At 35.3% G+C, this 22,622-nt stretch overlaps 1 protein-coding gene across 4 annotated transcripts; it reads right to left on the bottom strand.

The window, feature by feature from the left end:
- Positions 1-1,091: 1,091 nt before the first annotated feature.
- LOC130798998 (peptidyl-prolyl cis-trans isomerase FKBP62-like) lies at positions 1,092-21,873 on the bottom strand. 4 transcript variants are annotated; one of them, XM_057662095.1, is made up of 13 exons: positions 21,471-21,873; positions 13,394-13,480; positions 12,986-13,237; positions 12,813-12,893; positions 12,638-12,718; positions 10,915-11,109; positions 8,067-8,156; positions 7,818-7,993; positions 4,712-4,834; positions 4,491-4,637; positions 4,205-4,332; positions 2,612-2,732; positions 1,092-1,352 (listed from the first exon to the last, which is right to left on the bottom strand). In XM_057662095.1, the coding sequence occupies exons 1-13, from the start codon at positions 21,676-21,678 to the stop codon at positions 1,254-1,256; spliced, it is 1,788 nt and encodes a 595-aa protein (XP_057518078.1). In that variant the 5' UTR covers positions 21,679-21,873; the 3' UTR covers positions 1,092-1,253. The 4 variants fall into 4 exon arrangements, with proteins under 4 accessions (XP_057518078.1, XP_057518081.1, XP_057518080.1 ...); XM_057662098.1 differs by lacking the exon at positions 21,471-21,873 and adding an exon at positions 13,594-14,533; XM_057662097.1 differs by lacking the exon at positions 13,394-13,480.
- Between the last annotated feature and the right edge of the window lie 749 nt (positions 21,874-22,622).

Here is a 22,622-nt window from a genome sequence, read left to right as displayed (position 1 = left end):
CTTTTGGGTACTAGGTTCAAGTCCATTTTCTCCCTTTTTTTTTATTAATCATCTTTATCGACATTATCATTGATTCGTTTCTTATTAATTTATTTTTTCATTCTTTTTTGTAAATATTTTAATAACGATGACAACTTGACAAGCAATGAATTTGGCTAATAATCAAGTAATCATCAAAGGTACGTCCGCAATATTATAGTATTTTTATATTATATAAATATTTAAAGAAAAAATAAAAATGGAACCGATGGTCTGACCTGCCCGTCCCATGAATTTGAACCGCCGGAACCGCCTCATGAACCGCCAAAGAACCGTTTGGAACGCCCGGAACCGGAAGCGGTCGCGACAGGTTCCAAATGGAACCGGAACCGAGTGGAACGGGAACCGGATGGAACCGGAACGAAACCGGCCCATCCCGAACCGTGGCCATGCCTACCTGAGACTACTCTGCTGGCCTTGAATTATTTGGGGTGACGACCTCTTGATGAAGTAGGTATAGGGGTAAAGTCTCGGCCTACTGGCGTTCTCGTTACCTCAAATAAAAAATTGATTATGTGTTTGTCATTATTAATTATCAAATTAATAAATTGGTTTATCATTATCAGTTATCAAATTAATAAATTGGTTTATGTGATATTATATATTTTTTTTCTCAAATTGTTTTTCTTTTAAACTCAACTATATATTATTTTCTAAAATTATCTTCAATTTGATTATATTTTATTTTCTTAAATCATTTTCAAACTTAATCGTTTTACGGGATGGAGTTGGAATTACTCGATTTTCTAATTTTGGGAGTTTTCCCTTGTTTTTCTTGCATTCTTATGTTGCAGGTTATTGATTGCGTGAAAATTGTAGAGTGAGGATCACATAGAAATATAGCTTTTATTAGAGTCGTATTTCAGTTTAAAAACTTTTTTAGTTGTTTAAATTTTATATGGACATAGATTACGTTTCAGTCTTCTCTTATGTTGTAGGACCCTTTGTTGGATTTAAAATTATTAAGTTATTTCTTAGTCGTTAAGCCTTACATTTATTTTATTAGAAATAGATGTGGCGGTAACACTCTCATAAGTAGGTTTTGGCTCATATTTTTCATTAAAGGTGTTTTCAAAAGTCCGATTTATTCTGAGGGTGTTACAGAAAATGGAAGAAAATTAAATTTAAATTAGGAAAATACAATAAGTTTTGTATTGTTTACTCATGATATTATTCACAATATCCTATCCTATTACTACAAATAAATTAAAAACTCAACTAGGATGTGCATTATTTTCATCTTCATCATCAAGAGCAGAACTGACAGAAACATTCTTTGTTCCAACAGACTTTTCTTCATCTACCTTCAATTTCTGCAATAATGGTATAAATCAGCTATTTTGATACATGCTGCACAATGGTGAACACAAGAAAACATACTCCAGGAAATTATCATAAAACTTTTACGGCACGTTTTGTTGTTGATATTATCATATAAGTGAGGATGTAAATGAAAACTTAGTCATTTACCAAAGAAAAATCACTAGTCGTAGAGGTGAAGCCAAGATATTAGGCGGGGAAGGGTCAAATTTCATAGCAACATTTAGAAAACGATTTCAGGTGAGATGTTTGAAAATTGATTGGCGTTTGAAGTATTTCAGCAGTTTCGTTATGTTACAATGAGACCTGCGAGTACTATGACATAAAACGTAGAGTTAAAAAGATTTAAGGGCCAAACATCTCATACATAATACATTTTCATTAATATTTCAGGGTGGATAGTGGCGGCCTTTGCCCACTAATAGCTCCTCCCTAATGATGGAGTTTAAGATCGTGCGTGTCTTACTCTGATAATTTTTCATTACAAAATGTATTGTATCCATTGCCATTTGGAAAGGTGGAACAACATGATTGAGGATGAGAGCTTCACGCAAGTTAAGAGGCTTGTGCTACTTATCAGTTTGCTCACCTTGCTTACATGTCCTTTCAAAGACAAAAAAGGAAACTGATGTGGTTGAAGGATGGCGATCTTAACACCCAATTTTATCATGCTTGCATAAGAATGAGACAGTGTCATAATACTAGTTGTCTGAATCAAGAGTCCTTTCTTTTTACATTTATATATGCTAGTAATGATCATAATACTAGGAAGGATTTGTGAAAGGATCTTCATGTTCTGAGTATGAATTATGATAAGTTTAATACCAACAAACAAATGTGTCATTAAGGAACAAACTCTCATTAGCGCTCTCAAACACAAGCAGTCTTCAATATTTTAGTATCTGTCGCACTTACACTTTTGTTTAGGAGGGAAAAGAAAGGAATGGGAAATGCAGAGGGAATAATAGGGAAAGTCTCCCTTGTTTATTTTGGGGAAAGGAAGGGAGCAAGAGAAATGACATTTTTTTCCTAAGTCTTTCTGTGGAGAGATTTGATATCAACAACATGCACTTAATCCCGTCTAATCCCTTCCTTCCCAACCTCTCCTCTCCAATTTGAAATCCAAAGAGAAAATTATATCCCTCCAAATTTCAGCTCTTCCTTTCCCACGATTTTCCCCAATCTAAACAAAGTGTAAAAGTATCATTTAGATAAGGAAGACAAGTAAAAAGGAGATAAAGCAAAAACACACCTTAGTAACCACCGCCAAATTTTTGGCAGGTTGAGGAAACATGTTAGCATATAACTTTGCATCTTGCTGGTTGCTCTCAGCTTGACGTTGCTTCAGAGTCTTCTGTAACAGTTTGACTTCCCTGTAAATAATTCATTGCATCATATAGAAAGAACAGTATGGAGTTGTCGTGCTATGTATGTATGGAATACGGGTTTAAACAAGGTCTACAGCTGAAAAGTTGTATATTCATATGAATTATAGTGCAAAAAATAAGGTCTCTGTCGGGATTAAGATCAATACTCACGATGATCAATAATAGTGATGATCCAATAATAGGGATCAAGTAGTTGTTGTAGAGCACCAACTATCGTCTGAAACCATGACATAACACTTGCACTATATTTGAATAGAAAATTAGGAGAGAAAGAAAGGAAGGGAAGGGGAAAGGAAGGGAAGGGAAAGGAAGGGGAGGGAAAGAGAGGGAAAAGCCTCCATTGTTTGTATAGGAATGAAGGGGAGGGGAAAGAAAGGAATTTCATTTTCCTTCCTAATCCCTTCCCTCCAAATCCTCTCCTTCTCCTTTTGCTATCCAAACAAGGAAATCTCCATTCCTTCAAATTCTTTCCTTTCTTTTTCCTGCATTTCTCTCCATTCAAACAAAGCCTTAGAGTATCCTTCTGTGGTTCATTACACCTTTTTGATGCAAGGTATCCACTCGAAGATTTGAAAACCTTTACTACTCGGACTATGCAATATGATGCGGCCTTGTAATCTTTACTATAATACCAACTCAAAAATCATTTTTACTCATTTGCATTTCTATTCAAATTTGGTATCTCTCCTTCGAATTTCTAATCATAATTAGCTTTTCATCATATTACTAGTACTAAATTATGATTTATGTAGCTAATCGCAATCTTTCTGTTAAAAGATTTTGTCATTGTTGTCATCACATTATAGGTTTCACCCCACCCATAGCTAGAGAGCTGGTAAGACTAGAACTAAATTCAATAATTGAATGCTATGCAACTAGAAATGGCCGGATGAGACAAGGGAATGTGACTAGCTAAGTGCGGATGGCCGCATAAATCTGATATCAAGCAAAGTTATTCATGGGTTTTTTTCAAAGATATATCTAAAAGTTAACTCTAGGTCAGAACGGAAAGAAAATTTAAACAAAAACACTGATCCAATTGTCGACTTTAACCCTCGGTTTTTCTTCTACTCAACCTTTTGACAAACTTCAACTAAATTAACTCTAGGTTAGATAAATAAATATAGGTATCTCACTCATTTTTGTTTTCTCTCAAGTAGCCCTCGACAATTTTGTTGGTGATAAATCACCTTAGTTACTTTCAGAGTTTATGATGAAACTAACTGTTACAAGTCAAAATAAAAGCAAGATCAGCAATTCTAGGTATTTGGCCACCAATGAACTTCAGAAAGATTTTGCTGGCTTGACCAAAGAGAAGGGAACCGAAGATGGGGACTTTGAAACTGTGTTCACAATGCAATAAATGCACACAAACACAAAACCAAAAGAAGAGGAATGACAAATAAAGTTGCAAATACAATTTTCTGCAGGTGTTACTATTACTATGGACGAACTACCTGTTATCAGGATCAACTTCTAAGGCTTTCTTGATATCCAACTCGGCCAAATCTAGGTCATCATTTCTCATATACGCTTGTGCTCGCCTGTATAAAGCTTTGATGTTGTGGAACTCAACATCCAAAACCTGCAAGATATCCTATTCATTTAGAACTGAGCACTGCATCTGCTCATTTCCAGTTACAATTCACAAAAGCAGTCCCAACTATAACACCGTGGCGCCATTATGTAAGAATAAGTTTAAGCCCCAAGAGCTACAGAAATATGTTGCTACTTAACATATACCTTTGAGCAAAGCTTGATTGCTTCCTTGTAATCTTCTCGTTTCAGACTGCATGCTGCTGCGTTCAACCAACAATGCACTCTCAACACTTTTACTTGCTTTTGTTGCTCATCTCCAAAAGAAGCGTCTTCACCAACATAATCAACGGCCTACAATCCATTAGTCCAGAGCATTAGAAATTACCCAAAACATATAAATGCAAAAAAAGAACAGGTGAAGAAACCTTGTCATATTTTTTTCCTGCACGCTGATACTTTCCACTCTTGTAAAGAACATTGCCTTCTTCCTTCTTCTTTCCAGCTTCCATTAATCTATCTTCCATAGTCAGTTCCCACGGTTCTTTCTCCTGTTACCCAAAAAGTAATTTAACACAGAGAAATGACAAATGTTTTGGGGATTATATAAAATCATGTAACATATTCTGCCTGCATTAAGTAGAATGCCATGCGTCATCAATGCAATGTTTGACTATGACAGGAAACAAATCATTACATTAGCTATCCTTCCGTTGTTGATGAGACAAGCAGACCATGAAATAGTTGCTTTAAACATCACTAATGTAAGATTTCGAAGCATTTTAAAGGAATACTCCTCAAAAGCAAATACCAATTCTAGTTTGTCATGGCACTACACGTGATGATGCAAAGGGCACCCATAGTAGTAATGAGTTTGATCAAAGCCTTCTAGAGTTTTCTTGAGATGAGTTGTTTTGTCTCAGTTTCCAATTCGATTCATATCTCTGATTCATCCTCAAACTATTTGTTCTTACATTAATTTAAATCTTTAAACACTTTCCCTTCCTGTCTTCAAAGGAAGTATCTCACAAGGCTTCATATTCCAGGATTCATGGAACTGTGGAAGACAAGAAATTCATACCTTAGAAGGTTGTGATCACATTTTTCCTACAAAAGTGGGTTGCATGCAACAAATCTCTTAAGTGGGTGACAGAGATCAGAACCCTGTATATTCATATTCAATGGACAATAATTGGAGGTTGTTATGGGTCCACTACTCAGGAGAGGCTCAATGGTCAAACACAGTAACCACTTTGCCAAACTAATGATCCTCTGATTGGCATGCGTGATGCCAAATGCTTTTCTATTGATCTTTAAGCCAAAATCCAAGGAGACAAAGCATCAACATGTAGATCCTTATCCTTATTCCTAAGTAACCTCTTTGCCCGGCCAAAATTCAGTTACAAACTCAAAATTTTAGATTGTTTCACCCTCTAATTCCTTAGTCTTAGTTCTTATAGCGCCTTATATAAACTACACAAAAAAACCTCCCAAAGGTATATAGCACTTTTAAGCTTACAAAAAAAGGTTTACAAATCTAACAGGATACCTTCAAGCCACCTAGCACTTAGCAACATACCCAACAGAAAAAAACTTGGGAAATTTACATTTCTCATTAATTTGGTTTTAATTGATTTTGGTAGTGCCTCATGACCTTTACAGTTCGTCTGGTTATTAATACTAAATGGCGGTAATGAGAATGATTTATAGTGTAAATTTTTGTGAATTGTACCATGTCATTCTCATGATAATGAAAAGTTGATCATAAAAAAGTTTTATCTCTAAATGGTAATGCATGGAATGACTTTGTAAAGAAAATGAGATGATTGAAGTAAAACAAGTTTGAGCATTAAACTCGTCAATAGATTTTTCGACTAAAATTACTTTCCATTATCGTTCCCACTATTTAATACCGACTACAAAACAGGCCGATAATGATATGTCATGATGAATTAAAAAATTATTAGAGTGATGAATAAGTTTTATCTCTTTCCACCATTGAAGCTCTAATATTTGATCCCTTTGATAACCACCTTTTGGAGCATAGTACAAAAATACAGTTTCGGTCATGGTAGCAGTAACGGACGCGGTAACGGTCCCAAAACAAAACGGATTCCATTGTCAATGCGGAAGATTTTTGCAGCTCAGTCGCGGGACGGGTAATGTGGCTTTGTTTTTGCAGTATTAGAGTGTTCCAAAGAAGAATTAATTTGTCTTAATTTCAAATCAAATTCTTATCTTGAATTCTTCCAGAACTCTTCCTTTTCAGATAGATTAGTTCTTAAGCATTTCATGCTCTTATCTCAATAATGTATCTCACAACACCCTTCTAATCCAATATTCATAGCAAAAAGATAGATTAATTCGAATAGAAATTAAACAATCCATAATCCTTGAAGAGGTGCTAAAAATCAAAATCCTGAGCAAACATTTGATAACATGGAGGCTTCTATGCATAGAGCTCAAGAGAGAGGCTTAAAGACCATACAAAGCGACCATTTTTGTCAAACCAAATCTAATTGATATGCCTGATGCTAATGCTTGTCTACTCTTCTTTGAGCCCAATTCCAGGGAGAGAGGTCAGAAAAAATTTAGAATCTTATCAAGCCTTCAGCGTCAGCTAATTGTCTTATGGATGAAATCAGAATCAAAAATAAGAATTATCATCCAATATGATGGAAAAAAACATCCAATAAGATGGAATTCAATTGTTGAATGTCAAAAGCAACGAACCTATTATTGCATCTGGTAGTTCCAATTTAGGAACTCACAAGGGTAAGCAAACTATGAAAACCAAAAAAGAACAGTAGAATAACAAAAAAGGCCAAACTCTGGTTAATACAAAGAAAATGAGCATTTGAATGAGCCTGGACGTAAAAGCTAAAGAAGCAACATCTTCCTCCCTACAACACAATGGACTCAAATAATATAAAGTTTTCCAAGACTACAAAGCTCAAAATTGAAGACAAAAAAAATGTGAAGAAATAGATAGAAAATAACATTGTGATAGAAAGGATGGTTAAAGAGGCTATTGCTAGGCCTTAATTCAAAAAGCGGCACAAGAGAGGAAGTTGTTGAAATTTTATTGTTCAAAGACATAGTGCAAAGACATGATTTGGCCTATATTATAGTTGCAGTCTACTCAAAAAATTTCACAATGCATTCACGATCAGACGATGACTTTAGTTTTGCCCTATGTTCTAAGTGCTACGTGTTGTGCTATGGATTAATGAAAAGAAAACACCAAAATTTTCTTATTGGCAATCAGATGATTTGGTTAGAATCAAGAATTCCAAAGAAATCTCTATTCCCAAATGAGTCATAAGAGTATCAAGGCCCTAAAGATATTTTTTCTTCCATGGAAAAAGGTGAGGTGCTTGAGAAATACACAATAATGGTGATAAATCTCACTATTCCTTAAAGTTCAATGGATTATGGCTAACATATGAAATCACACTACATGTGACTAATCGACTTCATCAACAAAAAAGGGTATATTGTCAAAAATAGTGCTTAGCGAATTGTTGTTCTTACCTTAAAAAAATCCACCATTTCAATTTCAAAAAACAAAGTGGAAGATGGTGGAATAAGAACATGACCTTTCTTGACTTCTGCTTCTCCAAAACCGTATTTGGACCTTATAGTCAAAAGAGCTTTCTCTCGTCTCTTCATCGTCGCAACTGCTCGGTCTAACCCTGGCACCACTTGCTCTAAAGAAAGAAACTGCAATACTTAGAATTGTTGATTGCTTCTATTTGAAAGCAAGTAATTTCCATATCCTACCTTCATCTGTGATAAAATCTAGTGGTGCTTCACCATCAAAACCTTTTTTGTCAAATATGGTGTCGTCTTCAAGTTTTGCTATGTATCTAACTGCACATTTACAAAGGAGGTCTAAGAATGAATTACCAGTATCCCATGGTTGAAAATTGGGCTGCAATATAGATATTCCAATTCTTAGCTTAAACGAAAGGAAATACAATGGTAAATAGCTAGTAAAAAGAAAAACAAAAGCTATTTATGTTCATCTCTTGGCATGATATTAAGGGTTTTGGATTTCTTATGTAAATTGTGCAAACAAAAGTCATATATAGATATAGCAAAAGAGTGGCAGGAATTCAAAATACAAAATACATCAATAAGATGAATGAAAAAATAGAGATATCATTCACTCACAAACAAAGTGCAAAAATGTAGTAACTCTAGTGATCGTGGTAACGACATAGTAATGAAGTAGCATTTGTGACGTGGTTATTGAAAGCCAAATATCGGCCGCAAGCACGAAAAATCCTTGAAACAAATGAAGCACGGTTTTTTACACTTTTACAACACAAGAATTATTGATTTGTTTTTTTGAAAACCTTTAAAAAGATAGTTAATGTGATGCGATGCGACCTTCATTTTGTATTATCATGCATTTTTTACACATCTTTTAAAAATGACAATAAAAACTTGTTAAACTTGATGTGCACTTCTATTTTTGAATTGAAAAAAGTCAAACAATCCTTAATATAAACCAAAAGCAAATATTAGCCATTGTAAATGGAGTCTTTATAGGTTCAAGTGAAGGTGAGAGCATTAACTTCAAGCATGAATTTATTACCAAGATTGAAATGGTTAATGATATCAATACAATACAATATTCTGGTGAAATTGAGTCGTAACTATGCAACAAAGCATTTAATTTACCTATATCCTATTTGATTTTGAACTTAGATCAATTAATGGGAACTTTTAAGTCTAATATTCCTCATGAAAGAGAGCACTAGGCAAACTTGGTGGCTTCGAAAGGGTATTTTATGCTTACCTTTTCCACCACTTTTTCCACTACATGCATTGTTTAATGCAGAAGTCCAAAAGTAATTTATGTTAAATTTACTTCAGTACATGGCAAAATATCATATTTTTGAAAATCTTATGGTTTAATTCCCTCCTAAGCAAAGAAAAAGCATATCTTCATGCTTTCACACACATCAAAAAAATTTTACTTGGAAAGAAAATTGAAAGAAGATTTACTAATTATAGCTTCACTTTTCTAACAAGAAAAAAGGGTGGAAGTCATTCACTTAACTTACAAACAAAAACCCAACATTTTGTTACTAATTACTATATATATTCATGTGCATCAAATCAGACTTCGCCAGAGAAGGATGATTTAAGATAAGGAAAATAGATGATGTTAAACTCAATATATTTTCCTAAAAGAATGCTAATTTCGGATGTGTCACATGGTCTGGTAATCTTTATGCAAATTGTGAATCAAAAAAAGCAAAATATTGTCAGCTTTAGGCTATTTTTGTACCATTTTGAACAAATCATGAATTCAAAAGTCAAAACAGCTGACAAATTTTCTAGGCTTATACCAGAGCCGAACAATAAACACATAAACATACATGAACAATAAGCCTCACTTAGTTGCCCCTCACCCAATAAAACTATGCTAAGCTATATGTACAACTTACGACTACATGAAATCATCAATAGGATATCTAGTAATGATAATTAAATGAAATAAATATAAACCCCATTTGTTAAGAGATTTTTAAGGATACTTCTTTATGTATTTGAATTATCCTAGTTGCCAATATTACTTTTTGAAAATATAGTTTGATCCACTTACAACTTTCAAACTAAGGTACAAATCCCCTTGTTCATTGACATTGCTATATTCTTGATAAAACTACTCTAGCTTGTCATCACTTCCTTTCATAGGTATCTTTCTTGGGGGTGAAGTGAAAAGTCTGGGTAATTTAGAGAACATGTGGAAGGACTTGATAGATGAGGAAGAAAAAGAGAATAAACAAAGAAACACTAAAAGTCTTGCACCTAGTACTACTCTTTTAATTCTCAACTTTCAGACACAACAAAAACTACCAGTTCCGAAGAAGCTAGAATGAGAGACAAATAGAAGAGGTTACGTTTCAATTTGCTTTTCAAAAATTTCTATGTGAAGTCAAGTTCATCTAACATTTCTTTAGAAATTAAAGATTGAATGCATTAATACATTGCAAGCGTATTGTAAAAGTTTTTGAACTTACCACGATCACAATATAATCCATGATAACCGTTAAACCACCAACATTGACCACAAAAGTGATTTTCAACTATTATCGCAAACCACGACCGCATACGAGATTTTGCTCTATACAATCGATATTTAACTTTTATCAATCTAATTAAGAAATATTGAGCTTGTTACACTCTTCCTAACTTCCATTTCTTTACTAGATTTCCATGTTAATTTTTAGACGGTTAACAACACATATAGAGGTGATTAGTCTTGCTTTTGGATTATAGACCAAAGTAAAATGACTCATTCAACCATATGTGCTTCCTACTTACGTGAAGCAACATATTGTGTTGCGATCAAGGAAAAACCTTCGCTACTTATATGGTGTAAAGAAGAAGTTCTGAATGTTTAGCATGAAGGCCTAGTTATTGAAGTGCTAAAGTACATTTTCAACATTAAATAAGAATGGTGTCCTTCAAACCTTTGCTACCTCTATAAAGTCTAGAGAGAAAATTTCTTGGGAAAGGTGCAAAGTGTACTAATTTCACCTTCTATAAAAGTAAATAAAAATAGTATTCATAACCCAAACTCATACATGCAAAGAAGAAAATGATAGCTTACCAGTTACAGCTGCTCCTTCACCCGCGACACTAAGATTTTCCCCTTCTTCTAAAATTTTCTTTATCACCATGGAATCACCACATACATCTATGACTCGCTTCATGGACACCAACTGCAGATCAATGTTCAGTGAGGCATTTGGGGGAATAGAGGACAACAAAGGTTCCCCGACTTTCCCTATATCACCAAATCCATCTGCAAAACAAGTTTCAAATGGAGAGGAAATAATTGTTTGTTAAAATCTAACAATTTTATATTCCATTAGAACTGCAACTTACGTAATTATGAAGTTTGCATGATTTTATGAGTCATTTTACTATATTCTGTTATAATCCAAAGCCAAAAAATTATATATCTTTGATTTCATTGAAAATCAATATAAGTAAACAAGCCAAGATATATATATTTCCATAAATTTACAAAATGACAAAAAAAATCATTACATTACAACAAAGATATCATGACAATGAGCAAACAAAACAACATTTGCACGTGCAAAGACTATTATATATTCTCATAGATAATCATTAACGAATAATATGAACTAAGCCAAAATAGAGTTTTAGAAACCTAACCAGACTTTTAACCAAGCTTGTACAACTAAACCCCAATTTTACACAACTTCAAAATTGGCTTTACAACGATGTACAAACCAATGTGGACCATAGTGCAAAAATACAGTAAGGATCGCGGTGGTTGTAACAAACCGGTAATATGCTAACAAGGGTTATGCGAATATCGTATCGCCAAATTTCAACCTAAACCATGAAATATCACTTGAAATGACCTGAAATACGGCTTTTTTGCACCTTCATGATACAAATTTACGCGTTCGGTAAATTTAAAAACTTTTACGATATAGTCAATACGATATGATACGGCCTTGTTTTTGCATTATGATGTGGACAAAAGACTCGATTCTGACCCATAGAAAAACACCAAAACACATTTGTCCCCCTCTAAGCCAAATACAATATGCGACTCTTGTATTAATGATCAAAGAGTGCAAGGGTGAAAGAAAAGCCATCAACTTCATAAATGACTATCTTAACAACTGGGGTAACCACTTCAGCATTCAATTCCTGAATAAAATAATTTAACCAATGGCAAAGGAATGAAAAACCATAGTTTTGAATGCTTAAAAATTTCATGGTGGTCACAATCTAAAACATTGTAGAATTAACTTGGAAAAAATAAAATATTGAAAAGTAAATACCAAGAGAAAGAAAAAAAATCAGATAAAATGAATATGTGAAAACTTGGAAGCATCTGAAACCTGATAAGTGAAAGAATACACAATTATTGCAATTTGCAACTTAGAAATATAAAGATACACTCCATAGAAAGTTTCCTTATTTACACAATCAGAACATAGAACTATGGAGTATATTCATCACTATAGATAAGATTACAGGCAGCAAGACTAGCGTTACTCGAGTTATATTTTCTAAAAGCAAGCCAAGGGAACTGGTCAACTGGATGTAAGAGAACTGTGCCTAACAACATAACTAGTAATTTTCTGTGCTGTACATTGTAAACACACATAATCACAAGAAATATACCAAAATGCTGCTCCTTTTCCCATATTCAACTAACTACAGTGAAATTAAAGACCTGAGCACAGAAATTTCAAAAACATTGAACGTTATGTTTATAAGATACATGGCTTCTTAAATATAAACACACACATAACATAATAGAAATAACATTTAGAAAGACCTACATTGTGGTTGCACAATCAAGTTGACCTTCTCTTCAACTTTCATTGTCCTTATTGCCTTTGTCAATGCTGGCAGTAGATGACCTGTAACAAAAAACTTTGACATCTTGAAATCTGATATAGTTCAAGTACATACAGTAACGAAAACATTTCGAATGAGACAAGACAAAAATATTACCATCTTTGACACAAAATTCAACTCCTTCCTCTGCTGCTTTTGCAACAACAGTACCATCTGATAGCATTATTTGATACTTAACTGCACTTTGCAATATGCAACACCAACACTTTAGGTTATCAAGTTAACGAGCAAGAAAGAAACACACAAACACACACAGAAAAAGAACTTACCAAGGACTTCATCCAATTCACTAGGCTGATTATCATTTCGCCCCTTGCCCACGATTCTCTTAATAATTCCACCATCTTTGCAAACATCCACTACCATAATCCATGATATCAATTCCACTTCAAATTGAACAACTGACTCCAAAGGAACTGTATCACTTCCACCATTCCCATATGCTATATCAGAAGGCAATGTGAACAATGCAACTTCACCCTTCTTCATAGTTACAATTCCCATATCCAATCCTTTACGGCCTAACAAACACAAGAAAAAATAAAACTTGAATAAAGCCCACCAAAAATAAGACTCTCAAGTACACTAAATTAAGCAAAATATATAACATTCACTTCACAAAAAGTGACCATGACTAAAGCAAATGAAGAATTCAAAAGTCCAGAATACATAGATACCCTGGCCAAGCTTAAAAGTGATTGGCTGGACATTGTCTCTGGTGGAATCAAACTTGGTCCCATCAAGCAAAGTGCCCATATAGTGAACTGCAATAAAACAGTATATGACTTTTTAGTAACAACAATGCCACCCAATATATGGGTCGGCTATATGAATCAAACAAATCAATATGATAGATTGACGATAACAAATAATATACCTTTATCCAAGTCTATTTATTTATTACCAATTTACAACTGATGCAAATGCATCAAGTGTTGGGTTGCTGGCCAAGGATGTTTTCCAAGGACTAAAGTATAACCCCAAGATCATGTTTTGGGAACAAGGAAGCCAAGGTAGCACCAAGGAACAGCATCACACACGTGGAAATGGGAACAGCTCATGGTTTCTGAACAGCACAGCAAACTAGCGGCCAGGCCACCTTGCACGACACGTGGAGACCAAACCTATGCATCCAAGACCTGGGTTATAGTGGAAATGGAATCTTGGTACTTCGATCTAGCTATCAAAGGCCTAGGACTATGCTAAGAATCCACGTGGAGTCCTAGGAGCTGAGCTGAAGGAGGGCTGCTCGACTGTTTTGCAGATCAGAATTGTTTAAGTGTTTTTGTTGCTTTCTGTTTCTGTTTTAAGTGCCTTGTAATAGCACGTGTTTTTTTTTTAATTAGGCATGTGCTAATATAGCCTTTGTATGGTATTTGAGGCATATATATATAGGCCCTCACTTGTGTAAACATTCAGATTTGGTTAATAAAAATTTGGCTCTAAGAAATTAGAATCAAGAAGGGGTGTTCTCTTCAAGGGGAAATTCAGGTTGTATTTCCTATCCTATCTTCTTCCTTTGTGAGTGAAGCAAAGACAGATTATAGCATTTCCATCTAGCCTTTGTGAGTGAAGCATTGGTGAGGTTGGAGGGTGAGGGCCGAGTGGTGAGTGAAGCCATTGCTGTCCCACTCAAGATCAACATTGTTTGATCATATCAAGGCTTTGTGTGTGTGTTTCATCGTATCACGATCATTCTTGGCGTAGTGCTTGGAGGGATTAAGCGAGTTCTTGAATCATTCAACCCGTACTCGCATCAACTTGGTATAAGAGCACGGTTCACGAAGAGGGCAAGGTACGCACAGAAGGGAAAATACAAAGACATTGAAGGTGTAAAAATTTTCAGATTCTGTCAGTTTTTGGGGTCTGAAACATGATCGATTTGGAGGACCGTTTGAGGTTATTTTTCAAAACTGTTTTTACACGGTATTTGTGGTCGAGTTGGGAAACTTTTGGCTTTGGAATCATTGGATTTGGTGTTGTGGTTAAGGAGATATGAATTTTTCTTTAGAGCCTGCCCAAAACTGATCAAATCCGGATACCTTGGTAAGTTGTCTTCGAAAATCAATCAAGATTCCTTTCTTTGGCCTTCATTTTCTATCACATTATCAATCACTATCCTATATTCATGAAACCACATCATTTGTTCACTTTTACATACGTTTTATAGGTTTCTTGAATGACCCATTCCTTGTGTTTTTGCAAAAATACAGAATAATTGAATTTCTTTTGTCTTCTGTATTTTATCTTTTCATCCTTCATTTTTGAGTCTTTTTCATTGTTTCTTTTTTTCACATTGATTCATTTTGAGTCTAGTTTTTTGTGAGCCTTGTTGTGTAGTCAGTGGAGTTGTGGAAAAAAAGATGCGCAAGTGTTTAGACCAAAGGTCACAAAAACAGTTCAGATTGGATGTTTGGAGGAATTTTTGAATTGTGATCAAACTAGACCACGTATTTGAGTATTTCCAATTTGGGGTGTTTGTAGACATCTTGAGGTGTGTTGTCGCCAAATTTCATCATACTTGGAGTTGGTTTGGTCGGGTTTTCAGTAGCAAACATTTCATACAAATTTCTGAATTTGGGCTGTGTGGGTTCTGTTTTTTCTTCTGTTTTGTGCACAAAAATTTTCCAAACTTGGTTCCTTTTCTTTTTTTTCTCTTTTCACCCTTTTTATTACTCTCACACTTTGTTTTTTTTGAGAGATCCTTGAGTCTTAGAATACCGAGTCATCAATAGTGAACATGAATATACATAAACCATTGGATAAACTAGATTGTGCCATTGAAAAACTTCAACTAGCATCATTGGAGGATGAGGAAGCGAGTCTTGAAGAGTTAAAAAAGATTTATGAAAGACTTAGGCATTGGGTGCGAGTTGATAATCTGCATAAACAATTGGTGAATGTTAGGAGTCAAAAGCAAAGCTTGAAGAGGAAGCTTCATCTTCAACAAGAAAAGCTGAGATTTCAACAAGGATTGCAAGAGCAATATGGGGATTCTAAAGTGGTGATTGTTCATGAGTATGACATTGATGTTGATCCGGTTAGGATTAGATTTGAGATCATTTCAAAGCATGTTGATACAAAAGAAACACCATTGTTTTCTTCTTTTGATAACAATCAAGAACCATCCATTGTGGAAAATAATGAAGAAATTGTTGAAGCATCTTGTGTAGAGGTGATTAATGATCTTAAAGAAGATATTGAGGCATCTTGTGTAGAGATTGTAGATGATTTTGAAGAAGTTGTGGAGACATCTTGTGATGATATGCGTTGTACTAGGCAGGAGGTATTACATGTGGCCAATGTTCATGCAAGTGTTGAAGATGATTCACTACTAGAACCAACAAAGAAGCATGATTTTGTAAGGATTACTGATTTTGTTGAGTTTGTTCATGTTAGTACGTTTGTTGAATTTAACCCTACAAAAATTCGGGGTCGAATTTTTTCTAAGGGGAGAATACAACAAGTTGAATGTAGTCTTGGCAATAGAAGCAAGCTAATCTTCTTGGTAAGCTTGTTTAATGTATGGGTGTGGTTGATTATGCAAGTGAAGACAAAAGCATTCTTCCTTACATGCGTGATGATCATGGGGAACATGGTTCCTAACTTAATTTAAACAAGTACGTGGCGTTAACAGTAGATATGAAGTCATGAGCTATTGAGGAGACAAGATTTGTCAAGGGCTGTGGAGTATACGGAGGTTTATGAGTAGGATTTGTGTTGATTTTTCATAGTGCCCAGCATCATGATGTGATCAGTTCAATGAGCATTTGGTCTGTACAAATGAGTATTTGTAAACCATTACAGTAGCAGCCAAGATCAGTTGCAGCAGCTGTGTATAGTAAGTAGAGCTCTCTTCAGAAGTACAGCAACACTTGAAATCAGAACAGCCGGAAAAATCAGCAAGCTTGTAGTGCAGCAGCAGTTCAGCACAACCCTCAACAGCAGATCATATTACAGTAATGGATGTGTGTGCATCAACATCAGAACAAGTGCATTAGATCAGAATTTGTAATGGACTAATAAGCTTGTTCCAAGGCAGCAGCAGGTGTACTCGTGCAGTAGGTTCATTAACACAACAGAATAATGTAATAGGACAGCAATAAAACAACAGGTTTGGAGGATGTGCAACAAGTTCTTTAAGACAGCAGTAGCAAGTGCATCATGTGCAGCATAGGATGTTCTTCTTGAAGCAAGCATATATGGGAAGTCAAGAATTGAGGACAATTCTTTTCCAAGAGGGAGGAATTGATGCAAATGCATCAAGTGTTGGGTTGCTGGCCAAGGATGTTTTCCAAGGACTAAAGTATAACCCCAAGATCATGTTTTGGGAACAAGGAAGCCAAGGTAGCACCAAGGAACAGCATCACACACGTGGAAATGGGAACAGCTCATGGTTTCTGAACAGCACAGCAAACTAGCGGCCAGGCCACCTTGCACGACACGTGGAGACCAAACCTATGCATCCAAGACCTGGGTTATAGTGGAAATGGAATCTTGGTACTTCGATCTAGCTATCAAAGGCCTAGGACTATGCTAAGAATCCACGTGGAGTCCTAGGAGCTGAGCTGAAGGAGGGCTGCTCGACTGTTTTGCAGATCAGAATTGTTTAAGTGTTTTTGTTGCTTTCTGTTTCTGTTTTAAGTGCCTTGTAATAGCACGTGTTTTTTTTTTAATTAGGCATGTGCTAATATAGCCTTTGTATGGTATTTGAGGCATATATATATAGGCCCTCACTTGTGTAAACATTCAGATTTGGTTAATAAAAATTTGGCTCTAAGAAATTAGAATCAAGAAGGGGTGTTCTCTTCAAGGGGAAATTCAGGTTGTATTTCCTATCCTATCTTCTTCCTTTGTGAGTGAAGCAAAGACAGATTATAGCATTTCCATCTAGCCTTTGTGAGTGAAGCATTGGTGAGGTTGGAGGGTGAGGGCCGAGTGGTGAGTGAAGCCATTGCTGTCCCACTCAAGATCAACATTGTTTGATCATATCAAGGCTTTGTGTGTGTGTTTCATCGTATCACGATCATTCTTGGCGTAGTGCTTGGAGGGATTAAGCGAGTTCTTGAATCATTCAACCCGTACTCGCATCAACTTGGTATAAGAGCACGGTTCACGAAGAGGGCAAGGTACGCACAGAAGGGAAAATACAAAGACATTGAAGGTGTAAAAATTTTCAGATTCTGTCAGTTTTTGGGGTCTGAAACATGATCGATTTGGAGGACCGTTTGAGGTTATTTTTCAAAACTGTTTTTACACGGTATTTGTGGTCGAGTTGGGAAACTTTTGGCTTTGGAATCATTGGATTTGGTGTTGTGGTTAAGGAGATATGAATTTTTCTTTAGAGCCTGCCCAAAACTGATCAAATCCGGATACCTTGGTAAGTTGTCTTCGAAAATCAATCAAGATTCCTTTCTTTGGCCTTCATTTTCTATCACATTATCAATCACTATCCTATATTCATGAAACCACATCATTTGTTCACTTTTACATACGTTTTATAGGTTTCTTGAATGACCCATTCCTTGTGTTTTTGCAAAAATACAGAATAATTGAATTTCTTTTGTCTTCTGTATTTTATCTTTTCATCCTTCATTTTTGAGTCTTTTTCATTGTTTCTTTTTTTCACATTGATTCATTTTGAGTCTAGTTTTTTGTGAGCCTTGTTGTGTAGTCAGTGGAGTTGTGGAAAAAAAGATGCGCAAGTGTTTAGACCAAAGGTCACAAAAACAGTTCAGATTGGATGTTTGGAGGAATTTTTGAATTGTGATCAAACTAGACCACGTATTTGAGTATTTCCAATTTGGGGTGTTTGTAGACATCTTGAGGTGTGTTGTCGCCAAATTTCATCATACTTGGAGTTGGTTTGGTCGGGTTTTCAGTAGCAAACATTTCATACAAATTTCTGAATTTGGGCTGTGTGGGTTCTGTTTTTTCTTCTGTTTTGTGCACAAAAATTTTCCAAACTTGGTTCCTTTTCTTTTTTTTCTCTTTTCACCCTTTTTATTACTCTCACACTTTGTTTTTTTTGAGAGATCCTTGAGTCTTAGAATACCGAGTCATCAATAGTGAACATGAATATACATAAACCATTGGATAAACTAGATTGTGCCATTGAAAAACTTCAACTAGCATCATTGGAGGATGAGGAAGCGAGTCTTGAAGAGTTAAAAAAGATTTATGAAAGACTTAGGCATTGGGTGCGAGTTGATAATCTGCATAAACAATTGGTGAATGTTAGGAGTCAAAAGCAAAGCTTGAAGAGGAAGCTTCATCTTCAACAAGAAAAGCTGAGATTTCAACAAGGATTGCAAGAGCAATATGGGGATTCTAAAGTGGTGATTGTTCATGAGTATGACATTGATGTTGATCCGGTTAGGATTAGATTTGAGATCATTTCAAAGCATGTTGATACAAAAGAAACACCATTGTTTTCTTCTTTTGATAACAATCAAGAACCATCCATTGTGGAAAATAATGAAGAAATTGTTGAAGCATCTTGTGTAGAGGTGATTAATGATCTTAAAGAAGATATTGAGGCATCTTGTGTAGAGATTGTAGATGATTTTGAAGAAGTTGTGGAGACATCTTGTGATGATATGCGTTGTACTAGGCAGGAGGTATTACATGTGGCCAATGTTCATGCAAGTGTTGAAGATGATTCACTACTAGAACCAACAAAGAAGCATGATTTTGTAAGGATTACTGATTTTGTTGAGTTTGTTCATGTTAGTACGTTTGTTGAATTTAACCCTACAAAAATTCGGGGTCGAATTTTTTCTAAGGGGAGAATACAACAAGTTGAATGTAGTCTTGGCAATAGAAGCAAGCTAATCTTCTTGGTAAGCTTGTTTAATGTATGGGTGTGGTTGATTATGCAAGTGAAGACAAAAGCATTCTTCCTTACATGCGTGATGATCATGGGGAACATGGTTCCTAACTTAATTTAAACAAGTACGTGGCGTTAACAGTAGATATGAAGTCATGAGCTATTGAGGAGACAAGATTTGTCAAGGGCTGTGGAGTATACGGAGGTTTATGAGTAGGATTTGTGTTGATTTTTCATAGTGCCCAGCATCATGATGTGATCAGTTCAATGAGCATTTGGTCTGTACAAATGAGTATTTGTAAACCATTACAGTAGCAGCCAAGATCAGTTGCAGCAGCTGTGTATAGTAAGTAGAGCTCTCTTCAGAAGTACAGCAACACTTGAAATCAGAACAGCCGGAAAAATCAGCAAGCTTGTAGTGCAGCAGCAGTTCAGCACAACCCTCAACAGCAGATCATATTACAGTAATGGATGTGTGTGCATCAACATCAGAACAAGTGCATTAGATCAGAATTTGTAATGGACTAATAAGCTTGTTCCAAGGCAGCAGCAGGTGTACTCGTGCAGTAGGTTCATTAACACAACAGAATAATGTAATAGGACAGCAATAAAACAACAGGTTTGGAGGATGTGCAACAAGTTCTTTAAGACAGCAGTAGCAAGTGCATCATGTGCAGCATAGGATGTTCTTCTTGAAGCAAGCATATATGGGAAGTCAAGAATTGAGGACAATTCTTTTCCAAGAGGGAGGAATTGATGCAAATGCATCAAGTGTTGGGTTGCTGGCCAAGGATGTTTTCCAAGGACTAAAGTATAACCCCAAGATCATGTTTTGGGAACAAGGAAGCCAAGGTAGCACCAAGGAACAGCATCACACACGTGGAAATGGGAACAGCTCATGGTTTCTGAACAGCACAGCAAACTAGCGGCCAGGCCACCTTGCACGACACGTGGAGACCAAACCTATGCATCCAAGACCTGGGTTATAGTGGAAATGGAATCTTGGTACTTCGATCTAGCTATCAAAGGCCTAGGACTATGCTAAGAATCCACGTGGATTCCTAGGAGCTGAGCTGAAGGAGGGCTGCTCGACTGTTTTGCAGATCAGAATTGTTTAAGTGTTTTTGTTGCTTTCTGTTTCTGTTTTAAGTGCCTTGTAATAGCACGTGTTTTTTTTTAATTAGGCATGTGCTAATATAGCCTTTGTATGGTATTTGAGGCATATATATATAGGCCCTCACTTGTGTAAACATTCAGATTTGGTTAATAAAAATTTGGCTCTAAGAAATTAGAATCAAGAAGGGGTGTTCTCTTCAAGGGGAAATTCAGGTTGTATTTCCTATCCTATCTTCTTCCTTTGTGAGTGAAGCAAAGACAGATTATAGCATTTCCATCTAGCCTTTGTGAGTGAAGCATTGGTGAGGTTGGAGGGTGAGGGCCGAGTGGTGAGTGAAGCCATTGCTGTCCCACTCAAGATCAACATTGTTTGATCATATCAAGGCTTTGTGTGTGTGTTTCATCGTATCACGATCATTCTTGGCGTAGTGCTTGGAGGGATTAAGCGAGTTCTTGAATCATTCAACCCGTACTCGCATCAACAACTAACACTTTAAAATAACAATTTAAAATCTCAGAAACCTAAAAATAATTACATTATAAGTGAAACAATGGGCAGCATCATATTCATACTAATTAGCGCTGATTTATAAACCAAAACAGATCAACCTGATCGATCAACGATAATAAAGATTATATCCCTCTGATTTAGCTACATTATAGATTAAGGATAACAAAGATTATATCTCTATCCAAAATTCCCAACAGATCTAATACTATCCACGATTAGTATTTTTAATTACAATCAAAAAATTCTCAAAACCCTAAAAATAATAACATTATGAGTGATGAAATAGACAGCATTATACCAGTAACTTCATCACCAAAGCTGGGAGTTTCCCATCCAACACCACGCTTGATGAGCTTCTTTTTGAGGCCAGAATCATTGATGGATCTTTCTTCCCCAACTTTAAGAGGAGGAGCAGACTCAATTACTTCTCCTGGCTCCTCCTCATCATCATCTAATTCGTCACCATTTGCAATTTGTGAAAGGTTTGATTCATTCAAAATTGCCATTTGCCTCCCAAATTTTCGTTGTTCTTGGTTGGGAGAAAGACAAGGAACAGTAACCGACTAGTGTGTTGATACTAATATTTTATAATGTTTGTTGCCAACGATTGTGACACGTTGATATAATGATCTACAGACTTCTTTTGGACTTATCCATTTACTATTTGTAGTCGATGTCTTTTTTCTTATTTTTTGAAATTGCTCATTTTGCCATCAAACTTGACTATTGTTTAATGTACATGAGATGTAGTTATTCTAAACTAAATCCTGATTTTTTTCGATTAATTTCATTAAAATTTTAAAATGTTTTTTATATCTAGTAACACATTTTATGCATCTTGGTTCTTTATGATTTTTTTAAAATTAAATTTTTTAAAATTTTTTAAAACTAATTTTTTTTTTTCATTAGCATATTAATTTATCACAAATTCTTTATTCAGGTCGTCTCATCGTGTGACGACTTCAATTGGGTTAACACAAACTTTTTTAAAAAAAGTTATTTCTTATACAAGTTTTAATTCAGATTTCATTTTTTTATGTTTTTTTACTAATGGGTTTTTTTTGCCAAATTGAGTAAGGGTTGAGTAAGGCCTATTTTAAACTACTATTTTTCCTTAGAATTACTTATTTGCTTTTTCTATGTTTAAAGCACTCTGAATTTTTAGTTGTTATACTTATATATCCTACTATTTGCTTAGTGTATGGTATATATCCTATCCTATCCTATCCTATCCTATCCTATCATACTATAATGTCCAACAAAAGAGATATTTATTTCGGAAAATAGTTAAAAATAAATTTATATATATATTTAAGTTTCAAACTTATTTATTTCAAAAGTGGTTATTTTTATTTCATTGTTGCCGTCACATGAAGATCATATATATTAGGGATTCTATGGTGGCATTAACACTATATAAATGGCCAAAAAAATTAAAAACCCTCATGGC

Source organism: Amaranthus tricolor, chromosome 13 (assembly GCF_026212465.1).
Source record: "Amaranthus tricolor cultivar Red isolate AtriRed21 chromosome 13, ASM2621246v1, whole genome shotgun sequence".
In the NCBI taxonomy this organism is placed as follows: domain Eukaryota; kingdom Viridiplantae; phylum Streptophyta; class Magnoliopsida; order Caryophyllales; family Amaranthaceae; genus Amaranthus; species Amaranthus tricolor.
The sequence above is the reverse complement of the archived record's forward strand: the minus strand, read 5'-3'. Positions and strand labels throughout refer to the sequence as shown.

Excerpts from the sequence above, each read along its gene's own strand:
- LOC130798998 (XM_057662095.1), bottom strand. The coding sequence starts at position 21,678 with ATGGCAATTTTGAATGAATCAAACCTTTCACAAATTGCAAATGGTGAC. Across the intron at positions 8,157-10,914 it reads TGAAGGAGCAGCTGTAACTG|TTAGATACATAGCAAAACTT; the intron begins GTAAGCTATCAT and ends GTAAATGTGCAG. Across the intron at positions 1,353-2,611 it reads ATTTGGCGGTGGTTACTAAG|AAATTGAAGGTAGATGAAGA; the intron begins GTGTGTTTTTGC and ends CCATTATTGCAG.